The sequence below is a fragment of the Bos indicus genome, chromosome 16 (genome assembly GCF_029378745.1).
Source record: "Bos indicus isolate NIAB-ARS_2022 breed Sahiwal x Tharparkar chromosome 16, NIAB-ARS_B.indTharparkar_mat_pri_1.0, whole genome shotgun sequence".
Classification (NCBI taxonomy): Eukaryota; Metazoa; Chordata; class Mammalia; order Artiodactyla; family Bovidae; genus Bos; species Bos indicus.
The window spans coordinates 42,156,714-42,173,819 of NC_091775.1; the positions used below are offsets into that span (position 1 = coordinate 42,156,714).

Genomic DNA, 17,106 nt, shown 5'->3' on the forward strand with positions numbered 1-17,106 from the left:
ACCTTTTAAAGGTTCCTGGACTCTTTTGATCTTAAAAAAAAAAAAAGGCGAAAGAACACATAAACTACCTGGCATTTTCCATATCACTCTGCTGCTCTCTAACATGCAAACTCAGAAGAATAATGGAGAATGGGGGGTGGGGAATGCCCTGCTCTCCTTTCTGCATTTGTGAGATGGAGCTATTATCTCCCCCTTCTTCCATCGCAGAGCAAGGAATCCAATCGAGATAGCACCTGTGAGACTGCTCTGAGTCCTCTGAACAGACACTCTATCTGGCAATAATGTACCCTCACTGTAAACCTGGAGAGACTTCCCTCTGAGACTTCTGACAGCCTCATTTCTGGTCTGGAGTCAAGAGAATCAAGATAATTATTCCTTCAATACCAAAGACCTTTTAGTCAGACTCTCATGATTCCTGCTCTGGGACGGTACTCCATTCTTTTAGCCGTTATCTAGTCATCTCAAAGAGAGGATTGCACTTCCCAAGAGCTGCTCATCAAGGGATATTACTCTGTTAGAAAACTCTTTGAATAAATGACATTATTTTATGGGTCCCAGACTCCATGAGGAGAACTCAAGACACAGTGAAATGGTGACTTCCACAAGCTGAGGATTTAATATTGATGTCCCAATTCCCACCACCTGGTGTGAGACATTAACGTACCACATTCAGGGTGTCCCCTGCCCACACCTCATAACTTTGGCCTTCAGTATAGTGTCAAATGAAACATTAGACCTCGATGATTCCTAGTTTATTGCATCCAAAGCAAACTGGTGAGCGTCAATACCCTGGAACTTGGGGTCTGGAGTCACTTCAACTGGAGAAAATCACACGGCATTTGTCAGTCTTGGGGGAAGTTTTCTACTGGGAACAGTTAGGTGTCTGTGTTTCTTAGTAAGATGATTTAAAAAACAAGAAGTCCTTAACTCTCAGGAAATAGTTGACATTGGTTTGCTGGGCGAGTGCCAAGTGTTCTGGGGGAATATATACTTTATCAAACAAACCCATTCCGAAGGGTCACATAAGTCAAGTGGATACTTGTGAATATGAGCAAGATAGTGGTTTTCCCACGGTTTTTCCCCCACTCCCATGCTGATTATAAGTATCTTCAGTCTCCTGGGGAACATGAAGTTAAAGCAAATTAAGCCAACAGGACAGTCCATCGAGAAGGCGCTGTTCTCAGGGTGGTTGCAGGAGCTCCTGGTTCCCAACCAGCCCTCCCAACCCACTCACTCCACTTGCTGCCTTAATGAAACTATCACCCTGGTCCTGTCCTGATCCAAACAGGACCTGATGTGGACCAGGCTACTGTCCTATTACCTATTTCTATTTAAGTCTATTTTGGAAGTTGTGAGCAGGCAAATCGTGGGGCACATGAGGTCTGCACATGTGTTTTGTTAGGCCCACAATGTTGAAAAACAAAAACAAAAAAATTCAAATGGGTTGCCAACACTTAAAGACCAGGAGATTCCACATAAAAGTCCAGATTTCCGGCTTCACTTTAAGAATTCCGAAGATCTGGCAGCTCTGGGTTCACATTACCCCGTGACAACAGGCTGGAGCTGAGCTGCACTGCCCATTTCAGATGGAGTGTGCACACGCTGAGGGCTGTGTACACGCTGAGGGCTGCGTCCCCCACTGGGCTGCTTCACTTGCCTGCGACGTGGGCAGACCCAGAGGTGTGTATATTTATGACTTCAGTTTTACTACTTATTTGTTCATGTCTCTATCTCCTTCTGCTCAGAAAGAGAAACCACCTTGCAGCATCTTCAAGGAGGCAGCACAGGGCAGCAGGACTCTTAGACTGGTGGTTAGTGAGGAGGCAGACACCATCGTAACCATCTTTAAGAGCAACAGAGCAAAGAACCAGAAGTAACGGGTGCCAGCTGCAGGAAGGCAGATGGAGACTCCACCCAAGGAAAGGCTTTTCAACATTCACCCAGTTCTCCTCCTGCTCCTACCATTACCTATCTATTTCTACATCACCTATCTATATTATCTTCAATGACAAAGCCCTGTGAACTCCAAAATCCTTGTTTATCAAGCAGGGGATCATTAAGGACACATGGATCTCTAAAATTTCTGATTTCTTATACACTAAGGGGCGACTCAGTATAGGGGGAAAATGTATATGGACTTTTGAGTCAAATATTGTATCAGAATTTGAGGAACATCCCTTAATTTTTAATAGATTTTACTGTAGAAAATAAACACAGACTGCATCTGTCTTTATTTTACTATAGAAAATAAAGACAGACTGCATCTGTCAAGTGCACATCCAGATGCTCTGTAGGAGGGTCACATGCTGGTACGGTGAGGTGGGGGCCCCACATCTCAGTGGGTATGTGACCATGTCGTCCCTGAAGGTGGTAGACAATTCTGCTGTGGACCATTCAAGAAGGGATGAATACTTAGGAGGAGAGGAGGAGAGCAGGTGGGTCTTGGGCATGAAAAGAAGATACTGTCTGGGCTGCAGCTTTTGTCTCGAGTCTGGGGGCGGCCCAGGAAATGGGCTTTTGCCTCACTGAGATAAGCCAAGGGCTAAGCAGAGGGCAGATGCATTTTTATGTAATTCTGTGTTTATTCTTTTGTTACTCTTTAATCTTCAGTAAAGTTATACTTCAACATTAAAAAAAAAAGATACAGCTGACCCTTGAACAACATGGGTTTGAACTGCGTCGTCCACTTACACGTGGGTTTTTTTCAGTGCTATGCACTTGGCTGCAGAACCGCACATGCAGAAGGCCAATGATAACTTCTATGTGGATTCTCAAGTTCAAGGAGGATGGGTGCTCCTAACCCCCATGCTGCTCAAGGGTCAACTGTAAATACATGTACGAGTTGATAAACTGTCTTAAAAAGGGAAACCTGTAAAAGTATCTGCTACAGATGATAAGGCTGGACAGGAAAAGGCAGGTAGTAAGCACATCCATTCTTTTCCCAGGAAAAGTGGTTTTCAGAACTTCCCCGGTGAGCAGCTCACCTTGAGGTCCAGCGGAAGCTTGTTGGAGGTGAACACGCTCAGCTTGATCTGGGGAATACTGATTTTGAGATTCTCAAAGTAGTATCGGATTGGCGTCCCGCCTTGCTCAGCTGTCTTTTCATGGAGGTTTTCATCATATTTTTCCACCTCTGGCACAAAGGCAGAATTGTTTTTTTTTAAAAAATAAGTCTCCTTAAAAGTCTCATTATTCAAATACTTCAGGCACATTGAAAAGAAACTCATAGGAAGATGAAAACATTTCTCTCTCTAAATTTAGCTTTTCAGGGTTCAGTAATACATACAGCGTCCTGATATCACTTCTATATAAAAGCAGATCTGGTTCACGTTGTTTATCAAAAAAGTACAATAGCTTAAACTACTGATTTCCGACTCTGCACCACCTGGCAGATATAATCTCTGGAAAAAATAATCCAGGTGGGAAAGTCAAAGGTCATGGGGCACCACACTTTCTAGAAACCCTGTCCTTATCATTATTATTACTATAAATGACCCAGATTATTTGAATTTATTTCAGAAAATGATATCAAAATAAGTACTTGGATCGTAGTTTCATTCCTCATAATGAACATGACCAATTAAATGATGAATCTGAGCAAAACATAATGTCTTAAAAAGAAACAGGCTGCAGGCTATAAAGAACCGACATAGGCACAAGGGATGCTCTCTCTCCCAAAGAGTTGACATTATTTATTTATTTATTTTTTGTCACACTGTGAAGCCTGTGGGATCTTACTGCCCTGAACAGGGATCAAACCTGGGCCCTTGGTAGCAAGAGTGTAGAGATCTAACTACTGGATTGCCAGGGAATTCCCATCGGACATCACTTAACCAGCACATGGAAGCAGATTAGTCACTTGTTATCTCATGAAGTAAAAGGGACAAACATGAGTAACACACAGCAGTGTGCTCTTCAGCTCGATGCTGGTCCCCACATCTGTGTGGGCAGCTCATCTGCACTTGGATTTATGCACCTTAGAAATAAAACCAAAGGGACTATACATAGCTACACATCAAACAAATTTACACTGGAAGCTTTTATAGTTCTATTTATAGAAAGAGGGGAATAGGTTTAACAACAACAAAAAAAAGGTAGCACAACAAAGACAGGCTTATCTGTATTCAGGGAACAGGAATAGTTATAGAAAGTGGAGAAGATTCCTCAGTGAAAGGCAGACAAGGATTTTATAAAAGTCTAAATCCACTAGACAATGCATGGGGAGAAATTTATTTAGAGCAACTTACAAGAAGAGCATGTCCAATCAAATTTAAAGTAAAACTTCCCAGGAAGTTACCCGAAGAGAGCAGATACCTGGCAGCAGGCTCAAGTGGCTTTCTGAATACAAACACACACTGGCGTTTCCACCCAAAGTGGAGAACGCAGCATTAGACAGACAGGATTTCGCTCTTGACCCCAAGTACGCTTAAAGCTTAAATTCTAAGTCTGGGATAAAAAGAGCAAAAACATTTTTCTTGCACTGTGTGCATGTATGTTCCTATTTCACAGATCCCCAGGAATTTTCTTCCCCCTAGCCAACATGGGCAGATAAACATAAAAAGTCTCAATCTTATCACTTCTTTAGGCTTAATATTTAGTCTTCAAAAGATTAAGCATTACTGACTTCTTTCTAAGCTGTATAAACAGTCTTGAAAGGCCATGGTGAGGATCTAAAACAAAGAGACGACAGCTAAATAATTTTTGGAGCATCACTGGAAAATTTAGTTTTTTTAATAGCTTATCTTACTCCCCTCTCCAAAAATAGTAAAATAACTGGAAACCTCTGTAATTAAATTAAGGCATAAGGGTATAGATGTGAAAAATATAAAGTTAAGGGGTTGAGGCTGGCCAATTTTCTTCCTCAGCTAAAACAAAGGAACTGCTGAAGGGATTTCTGATTCTTGACCCTGAGTCTGTTTAATAAACAAAGGTTAGGAAACAAAGTGCTCTGCTAAATGAATAATATCATTTCTGCCATCCTAAAGCAGATGTGTCAAAAAAAATAAAAACAAACAAGAAACAAAGAGGAACAAAAGACTGCTTCCCAAAGGCTTGCCCTGAGTTTGCTTGGGTTCTGGAAGGCCCTCCGTATGCAGGTATACCTCACTGCCTGTCAATGGGCAACACTGAGAAAGAGAACGGGACCCCAAGCCTTAGCTTCCCCACTCAGACCACGAATTGGGGAGGGAGCTCGGCAGGCATCTAGAGGCTACCTATTTTCACAAGCAGACTAAAAAACGCCACCCTAGGGCCAATTCCCAGATACAAACCTGGAACATTGGACATTACCTGATTCGGCTTGATCGTAGCCAAAGAAACTCAGCAGCTTGAGGAGCAGTTTCTCCTCAATTTGTACTGTGAATCTCTGAGCCGTGACCATCAGGTGCTAGAGAGAAAGAAATTCTGATTTACAGTGTGAATGTCAGAGGAACTTTCGTCTGCAACCTAAGAAGGCCCCAATGGTACAGCATGGTCTCTTAATGTGATTTCATAATCATATTGCCAATTTTCTTCTGCTTCATCTCTCTCCATTGTTATAATGAACCCCAAATTCCAGAAGATGTTTAACAGGCGATCCACCATGGTGAATTCACGATCCACCATGTTTAACTGACAATTCACCTGTCAGTCAGGATAACGTTTATAGATGCACCATGCTACTGAGTTCACGTGGGTCTAGTTCAAGGAGTAGCCCTGGACTTGTGAATGTGAGGCCACATGCAGGCACGGCCCCCACTGGCCCTGGTAACAACGGACCAGAAATACGAGGAGCAAGCTCTCAGCCCCCGTTTTGCCGACAAGCCAGCACTGGAACACTAGCTTGTACACGAAGACTTCTCCAGGAAAGAAAGGGTATCGTTTTTGGAATGAGCCACTTTTAGTATGATCTGCTTTTAGTAAACACCGTGGCAGCTCAAGGTGTCTGTCCCAAGTCAGGCCCCTCCTACCCCTTGTCCAGTAGTCTGAGATTTTGTTTTTTTAATTTATTTTGTTGAAGTATAGCTGTTTTACAATGCTGTGTATTAATTTATGGGTTATAATATTAATAATATATCTAGACCATGCCTGGTCATGATCAATCTAGAAGATGCTATACTCTCCTGCAGAGATTTCATGGTGAAAAATATACACTCTGATGGATTCAGTCCTATCACCTGAGAATCATCAATAGCACAACCGAGAATATAAAGTTTAAAGAGAAACTTCCATCAGTCCAGCTACACAACTTGTTGAGGTGCTTGTGCCTTTACCCCCTGGACTATTTCCATTTGCAGCCTGCACTGCTGCTCTGAGCCTGGGCTATGAGAGGACAAAGCAAGTCCATCAGCCTACCTTGTAGATGTTGGTCAGCGTGCTCTTACTGGGGAACTTCACTGCGTTCACCTGCACGGCTGGGCCCGTCTCAATGACCTCATTCTCGTTGCTCAGAGGGGTCACGTAGAGCATGAAGGGCTGAGTCGTGCCAATGAGCTGGTTGTCCACCTGGGACATGAAAAAGCAGTGACAAAAACAGACAAGTTTCTCAGTTTTCATTTTTACCTTTGACTCAAAATATGTAGGTCACTCAGAAAGTACCTTTGGAAAAACATACCTCCACTAAATCCAGCAACAATAATGGTAATAGTAACAGTAACAGGAGCTATACTTTATTTGGTGAGTACTGTGTGTCAAGGGTGCTTTCCTGGTGGCTCAGTGGTAAAGAATCTGCTGGCCAATGCAAGAGAGGCAGGTTCGATCCCCAGGTCGGGAAGATCCCCTGGAGAAAATGGCAACCCATTCCACTATTCTTGCCTGGGAAATCCCTTGGACAGAGGAGCCTAGTGGGCTACAATCTATGGGGTCAAAAAAGAGTCAGACATGACTGAGCGAGTAAACAACATCATGTGCCAAGCACTGAGCTAGTCCCCGCACAAAGATCATCTCAGCAAGTCCCACGACTGCCAGGCTGTCCGAGTTATTAAAGCTGCATTCTCACCACAACCTCCTGGGGACCATCTCTGTCCTCACCTCACAGATGAAGACACCGAGAAGAGACACCCCTGTTGGAGGCTGTACACCTAGTCAGTGACAAAACAAGAACTGGACTCCAATTCTCTCTGTCCCCAAAGCGTACACTCTCAGCCAACAGGTTACTGATGCTTCTCTCGTTCCAAATTCCCTGAATAAGAACTTAAACCAGTCAATCCTAAAAGAAATCAACCCTGAATATTCACTGGAAGGACTGATGCTGAAGCTGAAACGCCAATACGTTGGCCACCTGATGTGAAGAGCTGACTCACTGGAAAAGACCCTGATGCTAGGAAAGACCGAGGGCAAGAGGAGAAGGGGGAGATAGAGAATGAGATAGTTAGACAGCATCACCAACTCAATGGACATGAGTTTGAGCAACTTTAAAAACGTTGCTGACTATCTTCTCACTTGTATTGTTCACAATGAGAAACTGGCTGTCATTCTCACCTTTGTTCCTTGGAAGGAACATGCTTTTTTAATCTGGATGTTTTATCACTGGTTTTGAGTAACTGATTATAATGTACCTTGGGATAGCTTCCATTATGTGTGTGTGTGGCAAGGGGGGTGGTATGAATGTGGCTTTGTGTTTGAGCTGCTTCTGTGAGTTTATAGTTTTCACCAAGTTTGAAAATTTTATGGTCAAAATTTCTTCAATTATTTTTTTCTGTCCTCTCCTCTCTCTCTCTTCTGGGGATTCCAATTATCTATATAGTATTGATATTAGGTTGACTGAAATTTTATCATAGGTCACTGATGCTGGTCTCTCTGTGGGTTTCTAGGTTTTTTTCCCTTGGATTATTTTTCTCTGGGTATTTCTATTTTGACAGTTTCTCTTGTTATAAGTTCACTTATCGTTTTTTTTCTTCACTGTGTCATCTGCTTCTGATCAAATCCAGTGTTTTTTCCATTTCATTTTAATTTCTAGAAGTTTGAGATTTTGACTATCTTCCAGGTCTCCACTTAACTTTTTGAACATGTGGAATAGAATACAGTTATAGAAAGTTTTAATGTCCTTCTTTGAATATCCTAATGTCTGTGTTAACTCTGGGTTGGTTTGGAATGATCACTGTTCTCGTTATGTATTGTGTTTCCTTGCCCCTTGGCACACCTGATGATTTCTGACAGGATGTCAGACACTGTGGTTTTCATTCTGCTGGGTGTTGGATGTTTCTGTATTCCACTGAATCTGGAGCTTTGTTCAGGATACGGTTAATTTACTTGGAAACAGCTTGATCCTTTCAGAGCCTCCTTTTATACGACTGATTTGTTAGGAGGTCTGGAGCAGTGTTCAGCTTAGGCCTCAACATGCACCACGGAGGCCCAAGACCTTCTGGAAGGCTCTTCCCAGGGCCCCGTAATTATTAGTTTTCCCACTGCAGCTGGGCTTGAGCTGCAAGCACTGTCCCTGTGAGCTTTTCAGAAGGTAGTCTCCTCATGTACACTTCTGATCTGTTGTGTCCTCTGCTGATCTCTGGAGATCTCCTGTGCAGTATGCCCCTCCCAGGTCTGCTGTCCTATGAACTCTGGCTGCCTTGGTCCTAGGACTCTCAATTCTGTTCAGCTCATCCACTCTAGGGCTCTGTCTCAGTCTTTCCACCTGGTGCCGGGCATGAAAACTTTTTCAAGGCAGCAAGCTGGAGTGATGGAGAAGAAAATGGTAACCTACCCCAATATTCTTACCTGGGAAATCCTAAGGACAGAGGAGCCAGGGGGGCTACAGTCCACAGGGTTGCAAAGAGTCAGACATGACTTAGCAACCAAACAACAACAACAAAGTTGGAATGACTGCAGGCCTCACATCTTCTGTTTCCCACCTTTCCGAGACCACTGTCCTTTGTTGCCTGGTGTCTAGTGTCTTGCATCTGTTGTCTCTTTATTTTATCTGGATTTGGGGGGTGTTTCAGGTAGGACAGTAAATCAGATCCCTGTACTCCATCTTGGTCAGAAGCACAAATTCACTTCCCTAGCTTTTTTCTTTTCTCCCTGTGGTGAACTTCAGTTCCTCTAAATGATGGTTAGATTGATTTTCATTGTTTTCTCTGTTTGCAAGATGGAGAACCAGCAGTCACCTTCCTCTGTGCCACCCTAAGTTCTCCAAGTTACTGATAGACTAGCTACTATAATTCAGAATTCTGCTGTCTGGAAAAATCAGTAAAGACAAATGTAGGTAAAAATGTTTTTTTTCATAGGACAATTTTTTGAAAGACACAAGAAATGTGCACCAGAGCACTAAAGTTCCTAGAACATTAAACACTGATCTGGTCAGCTGTTCAGCAGGAAGAAAAAAAAAAACCAACAAGTTCTGAGCCTCCCCCACTCACCTGTACATCCTGTATGCTAAGTTCAAGCATGTGACTGGTGGCCAGCTGTGTGTAGTGCACATTGATTCCCGTAAGACTTGCAAAGACCAGTTCTTCTGGGACTTTATTAATTAAAGACAACCCAATTCCACCTTCTAACTTCACAAGCACCTGAAAGAAAACCAAAATATGATACACTGGCGATTTAAATCAGAGCTTAAGGTAGCCAGGAGAGTACAAGGAAACACATGGCTTTAAGTCCCTCTATTCTGCCTCTGAGCCAATGAACACCACTTAAAGAAGAGTTTAATTCTCACCTGCTGCTGCTGCTAAGTCTCTTCAGTCGTGTCCAACTCTGTGCGTCCCCACAGACGGCAGCCCACCAGGGTCCCCCATCCCTGGCATTCTCCAGGCAAGAACACTGGAGTGGGTTGCTATTTCCTTCTCCAATTCTCACCTAGATGGCTCAAATTTCATCATCTCACTAGAAGCCTTCCTCTCCAGGCATACTCCTCACCCCAACCAGAACTCAGCAGTCATATGATAAGACCTCTGCTGGAGGACTGATGACATTTTGCATTTTATTACAGGAAAATAATTGTTTGAGAATCTTTCTCCCTATTTGGGAGGCAAGCTCTCCTTAAATCATTCACTGAACATCCATAACATCCAATCTAGTGCTGTACATAAAGGCATTTATGTTTTTTCAGAAGATTACTGAATAAATGAGGAATAAGTGTGCTTTATCACACTCATCTCATGTTCCTTTCTAAACTTGTCACTTTCTTTCCAATGCCCAAACAGGGACAGAGGAAGGAAGATGTCAGAGTCAGCTGGAGCCAAAAAAAGATAAGATCTAGTTTGCTTATTCTCAATCTTCAGTCCTGTTCAAATTCTTTATTTATTCATCTTACTCTAGCAATGTTTGTTACATTCTGATTTGACCTGAGCTGTTATTTAATGAACATATTCACACATTGATGTTGCGATAACATTAAGTACTGTGAAGTAACAAGGATACTTAGAAGTCATAGAGGGCAGAAAGAAAAAAACAAAAAAAGAAGGTCTCAACTGAGAAAATCAAAGAGCAAAATTCCAAACAAATTTATAATGAAGATGTGACCTTGCAAGAGTTCAAACGTACTTCCAATTCCTGCTCTGTGTCTGGATTCTTTAATTTCTGCAGCTCTCGTTCAGTAACAGGAAGTTCATCCACTTCATATGATGAACGGTCACTTTTCCGTTGGGAGAAATCTGTTATCTGAGGTCAAATAAAACACTGTACTTATTAAGAGGGCTCATACTTCCATTGCGAAAACACACTCCACACCAATTGTATGAGTCAAAAGTCACTATGCACTCAATAATCCTATGGAAGTTAATGGTTTCCAAAGCACTGCTAAAGTAAGATTTATATAATAATGAAGCAAACTTGGTTTTGAGTCTGTATGACTAACACCAAGCTGTGGATCTTGAGAGTTTCATATAGTGTGGGATAGGCATCTGTAGGTGATCCAGAATTATAGCTCAAGTCAAAATATGCAAAGCTCAGGCTCACAGCATTCGTTTTTTTGCCTTAAGAGAAGGGTGCTTTTTAAAGAAGTGTTATGGATTAGGGTGTGCTGTCTCAGAGAGTTCACTGTTACGTATCATCAACATCTTTTCTTTTTCCTTATCTTGAATTCATCAAGCCCTGGTAAATCTCTGTTTCCAGCACAGACCTCTCCCTGAGCTACAGACCCAAACCTGTACTGACTTCTGGATATTTTCATGTAGATATCATATGCTTAATAAGTTCAAAACTTAACTCCTCATTTTCCCTCAGAAGTCTACTCTACATACATCTTTGTGATGTAGATTATCATCCTCTTATATTATTGCAGCCATGAAATTAAAAGATGTTTACTCCTTGGAAGGAAAGTTTTGACCAACCTAGATAGCATATTCAAAAGCAGAGACATCACTTTGCCAACAAAGGTCCGTCTAGTCAAGGCTATGGTTTTTCCAGTGGTCATGTATGGATGTGAGAGTTGGACTGTGAAGAAAGCTGAGCACCGAAGAATTGATGCTTTTGAACTGTGGTGTTGGAGAAGATTCTTGAGAGCCCCTTGGACTGCAAGGAGATCCAACCTGTCCATTCTAAAGGAGATCAGTCCTAGGTGTTCTTTGGAAGGAATGATGCTAAAGCTGAAATTCCAGTACTTTGGCCACCTCATGCAAAGAGTTGACTCATTGGAAAAGACTCTGATGCTGGGAGGGATTGGGGGCAGGAGGAGAAGGGGACGACAGAGGATGAGATGGCTGGATGGCATCACCGACTCGATGGACATGAGACTGAGTGAACTCCGGGAGTTGGTGATGGACAGGGAGGCCTGGCATGCTGCGATTCATGGGGTCGCAAAGAGTCGGACACGACTGAGCAACTGAACTGAACTAAATGCCCAAATCGAAATTGTGAAGGCCACTCTTGACTCCTTCCTCTGTCTCATCCCCACAGTCAATCTGACCAACTCTACTCCTTAATAAGCTTTCATTTCTAATCATTTCTCTTCAGTCTCCTCATGTCCATCTCTTGCTGTGTATTCTGGTTTGAATCACCACAATCTCTCATCCAGGTCTTTCCTAACTGGCTTTTTCTCGGTTTCCAATTTCATTCCACTCCAACTCTCCACACTGCAGCCAGAGTGAGCAAGTCAAAATAAATTTCTGATCATGTCACCGTCTTGACTCTTTGTTGCCACAGAAAAAACACAAAATCTTTAGCATGTCTCAGGCTTTTTTAATGTTCTGGCCCCTTCTATGGTCTCCTGCCTCTTTCTTAGCACATTCTATGTGCCAGTCAGATCACTCTTTTCTATCTCCAGGCCTTCACTTATTAACCTCCCAAATATTTATAATGTACTTACTTTGTTTATTGCTTATGGTTTATCTCCTCCACTACAATGTAAGCTCCAACACAGCAGGGAACTTTGTTTGTTCACTAGTCTAGGTTCAGTACGTAAAACTGTGCCTGGCTCTAACAGGTGCTCAGTAAATAACTGGTGAGTTAACACTCTCATTCTTAGGGCACAGTGCCCCTACCTTTCCTTCTTTTTTTTGGCCACATCACAGGGCATGTGGGATCTTAGTTCCCCTGAAAGGGATCAGACCCTCACCCTTGCATTGGAAGTGCCCAGTCTTAACCACTGGACAGCTAGGGAGTCCCCTGTCTTTTCTTCTTGATTTGGCTAACTCCTTCCAGTTAACCTTTAGATCTCACCTGAAGTATCACTTAGCTTAGAAAGCCCCTCTCCAAATCTGGGTGTACAAATCCTTTCTAGATACTACTCATAACACCTTCCACTCCTACTTTCAAAACATAACATTTTAAATTGTCTGATTACAGACCTCATAGATCTTCTTGTTGTTACTGTTATTAATATATCAATTATTTAAATATATAATAAACATATATAATGATGGATAATAATATGCACTATTCTTGATAGTATCTTAATTCTCATACTTTGTTTTTACTCATCCTTTTTTTAAATGACATAAATAGTTGATTTACAATGTCGTGTTAGTTTCATGCATATAGCATATAATTCAGTTATACATATATATTTATCTTTTTTTTTTTCAGATTATTTTTCCTTGTGCTGTGTGCTGTGCTTAGTCGCTCAGTCATGTCTGACTCTTTACAACCCAATGGACTCCTCAGTCCATGGGGATTCTCCAGGCAAGAATACTGGACCAGGTTGCCATGACCTCCTCCAGGGGATCTTCCCAACCCAGGGATCAAACGAAGGTCTCCCGCATTTCCTTATAAGTTACAATAAATTAATTCTTATACTTTTTAAAATACCGTCTTGTATCTTACTTACACTTTAATTCTTATAACAACTTTGTGAGGCAGGTCTTATCCCCTGCCTTTATAAATAAGGACACGATATCCTCAGGTTCAGCATAGATATTTCAATAAGTATTTGTTGAATGACTCACGGGGAGAACACTGAGTTTCATGTCATTTCTTACAATAAAGTATCACCTGGAGCGCTCTAGTTGGTCCATCTGGAACAACTCTGATGGACAGCATTCCAGAACCAGGCCTCATTTTTTGGTTAATAAATTGTTGTTCAGGTGGAACTGGCCCCAGAAGCTGCATGGAAGTGTCCGGACCAAGAACAACTTCAGCTCCATCAAACAAGCCAGAGAGCCCTCCTTTGGCCTAAAGGACAGAGGAAAGATGTATGAGCAAAGGCAAAGGCACTAACTTTGACAATTTAACATGTCATTTGAAACAAGTCACCAAATTTAAACTCACTTCTGAAGGGTGAAGGTCAACATACAGCAAAACTTGTACTGTTTTTTCAGCCTTAGAGTTGATTAAAAAAAAACAGTAGGCTTACTAGGGCAAGATGGAAACTTATACTGCATGAATTTAGGGAATTCTGGGTAAGATAATTCTACAAATACAGCAGTGTATTAGTTTAGTGAAACTTAGATGAGCATAAAAAATAAAAAAACCAAAAGTCCTGTTTCTTTGAGTGTTCTCTCTAGGGCTGGCTTAAAAATCTGAAACATTCTGAAAATTTAAAAATTATCATCATCACTCAGCTTTCCAATAAAAAGCAAATTCTGAATTGAAAATCTCCTCCAACATGCATATGGCTGGACCATCAAATACCAAAGATGGTGCCTCTTCTAAAATGAAACAGGGAATTGTGAATGTCATTGCCAGTTACTTGGGCCTTTGGAGAAAAGCACCTTCTTGCTACATGCCACAAGTAAAAAAGGAAAGTCTATAGGATGCCTTTGGGAGAGTACACACAGGGCTAGAGAAAATGATAGCAAAAGTGTCTAGATTCCCCCTTGTTAGTTTTTAAACGGTGAGTAATGAGAAGGAAAATTTAAGCTGGGTTTATTGGACAGATTTCAACATGGAGAATCTTTTACGACTGTTTCAGGTTTAGAAGAACGTGCATACAACCTTATAAGGGCAGTGTCAGAAAATGTTTTAATGCCTTCAGTTACTTTATTCAGAATAAGATTGAAACAAGCTTATTTCCCTAACCAAAACACATTCTGCTTTGTTGAATACGTGGTTATAGGGTCACTCACAACCAGAGAAATGATGAAACAGATTCAAGAAACAACAAACACCAGAAAGGGATTTGCAGGGCGGGAGGATGCTCTCAAAGAACTGGAATTACAAGGGCTTTAGAAACAAACCAGAAGTAAAGTCGGGGTCAGACACAGAATCCAACAATTATAATAAGCCTTCTTTTGCCTCTAGAAGTCTGAATTGTATTGCTAATTGAAAATCACAAATCCATTCCAGATGTGTGTTTCATATAAGCAGCTTGTCTTTGATGAAAAAAGCTCAGGGCAATAGAGATAAAGAAAATAAATCTCACCAAACAGCAGTCAGAGGCTCCTTACAGTTTCGCTTACTGCCCTGGAGAACAAGCTCCCATTATGGAAGGACAGCCAGGTTTCCCCCAGGTCAAACATGCTAAGACCTAGCCTGGGCCTGATGTTCTAGCGTTTGCCTTTTGGGTAAAACTGAGGCAGAACTGCATACACAGTCACACGTATTGTTCTGCTTTATGCCCAAATCTGTCATATATCTTCCCAGTTACCCATCTCAGAGCCATGGTACCATTCTTGGCCTGAAGCCAGAAGGAGAGAAAATCCAAATTCCTGGTAATTTTCCAAACACACATTTGCTTATAAAGTACCCAGGAGTTTTACATGCAGTGAACTGGCTGAGTTGAAGATAGGGGAGATTTGACCAGTAATCTTAATTCTGACATTTGCTACAATTAAATGTTTATTTGGTCACTACTAAGAATGCACAAGTAAACAGAATCTAGAGTTTGCAGAGCACTTGATAATTATTCACCATCTCATAGAACACTTTATAAAAGGCAGTTTTAACTTCACTAAAACAAATCCATCTAACTTATGGTGAGTTTTTAGCTGACATTTTTCTCTCTCTCTTTTTAAAACTTCATAGCTAATTTATCTCATCAAAGGAAAAAAAAAATCCAGGTAAGCCAAGGGGTGGGGGCAATCACTCAGGGGCAACCATTCCCAAAACATTTCTTGTATGTCACCTTCAAGAACATTTCCTGGATAAATACACACAGAGGCACTAAGCTTCATGGTTTTCCTGATTAAAATGAAATAATACATATTTGCTCTACAATTTTTCCCCCCATTCAACAACATCTCATGTATATCCTAAATGAGACTCTGTTTCAAAAAAAAAAAAAGGCTCAACCACTGCTTGTTGCAACTGAGGATGTCAAAACCTACTGACCTGGACCACCAGCCCATGTAGCCCGCAGGTCAGCTTCCCTTCTCGGAAACTCCAAGTCTGGGTTGTGCTCCGCCTACGGTCAGGCTTCCTAAGCATTAGCGGCTCGTATCTGGAAGAAAGGAAAAAGCAATGAGTCCTGTGAATCAAACACTTCAGGTCTGAAGAGAATATCAGGATGATGGTTTTACTCTTCTTGCTTCTAATATCTTCTGCCCTGGAAATCTAACAGACAGTTTGCTTGAATCCTATGGCAATTAGGTTATCTCTAGATGAGGAAAGAAGAATAAAGTAAAATGGAAAGCCGTGAGGTCAACAAATACAAATACTTAGGGATTCATAATTTAATAAATGCAATATGAGTTTTCTTACTTTCTCACAATGACAAGTTATCATGCAGTTTCATGCAGTATGCAAAGGGTTTTAAAAATATTTTCAAAAATCTTTTCTGTTTTATTTTCAATACTTTATTTTATATTGAGTTTTAACTTGTAAGTCCTATAAAGTCATTTTGGAAGTAAACAAGGTATTACCTGAAAACATACACTGACTACATGGGCAAACTGAGGTATAGGCTAATAATTTATTCAAAGTTAAAAAGATGATTTGAATTCAAGGAGTTAAGTCATAAAAACACATTTGATTATTTTCTTAATAATTTATTTCTGCTTTCATAAGATTTAACAAAGTTCTTAGATTAAAAACCAAATTTTTCCCTTCTAGGGAGCGCTGGTCATGAAATGCCTCCCAAAGTATGGTTGAATTTATGACCATGAGGGGACCCTGTCAACTACAAATTGGTGCTTGCCAAAGGCATCTGGAGCCTCCCTGGTGGCTCAGCAGTAAAGAATCCACCTGCAATGCAAGAGATGTGGGTTCAATCCCTGGGTGAGGAATATCCCCTGGAGGAGGACATGGCAACCCACTCCAATATTCTTGCTGGGAAAACTCCATGGACAGAGGAGCCTGGCGGGCTACAGTCAATGGGATTGCAGAGTCGGACATGGCTGAAGTGACTGAGCACGTTCACTTCTAGGGAGCAATGGCAGATAGATGTTTGGCTGAAAATAAATTCATTTTTCATAACATATCCTTCTTGTTTGATTTTTTTTTTAACGTCTCCATGGGTATTTCCATAATAACTTTTAAAAACAAAAAACCCAATACTCATATTTGGAAATAAAATTCTATTGTGGAAGAAAAAGCAAATTCTTATTTCACTTCTAAACTATAGCTTTTGGGTATACATTTCCTCTGAGTCTGAATTTGAAAGCAGTGAACTTGAATTAGAAGCTGCCTAGGAAGTTACCTGTTGTCAGTGACTGCAGCGAGACCAGCTATATCCAAGATGGCAGAGCCCTCGGCGGAGCGGGCGGCCGAGGGCTCACTGGGGTTGTGAGGCACGGAAGAGCCCTCGTGGGCCAGCATGCCTGTTCCAGTCATCCTCCACAGCTGAGAGCGCTTCCCTGGTTCCTGTTGGGCAGAGACAGA

General features: G+C 41.5%; 1 protein-coding gene across 7 annotated transcripts in view; it reads right to left on the bottom strand.

Annotated features, from left to right (window-relative positions):
* VPS13D (vacuolar protein sorting 13 homolog D) overlaps window positions 1-17,106 on the bottom strand; it is a 273,597-nt gene that overhangs the window by 110,163 nt on the left and 146,328 nt on the right. For all 7 annotated transcript variants that reach the window (XM_070768193.1, XM_070768192.1, XM_070768191.1 and 4 more), the window contains 8 exons: window positions 16,925-17,088; window positions 15,619-15,727; window positions 13,342-13,521; window positions 10,456-10,572; window positions 9,333-9,482; window positions 6,334-6,483; window positions 5,290-5,386; window positions 2,985-3,133 (listed from right to left, as the gene is read on the bottom strand). In XM_070768193.1, coding sequence (XP_070624294.1) covers window positions 2,985-3,133; window positions 5,290-5,386; window positions 6,334-6,483; window positions 9,333-9,482; window positions 10,456-10,572; window positions 13,342-13,521; window positions 15,619-15,727; window positions 16,925-17,088 — 1,116 coding nt within the window. The remainder of the gene's footprint in view (window positions 1-2,984; window positions 3,134-5,289; window positions 5,387-6,333; window positions 6,484-9,332; window positions 9,483-10,455; window positions 10,573-13,341; window positions 13,522-15,618; window positions 15,728-16,924; window positions 17,089-17,106) is intronic.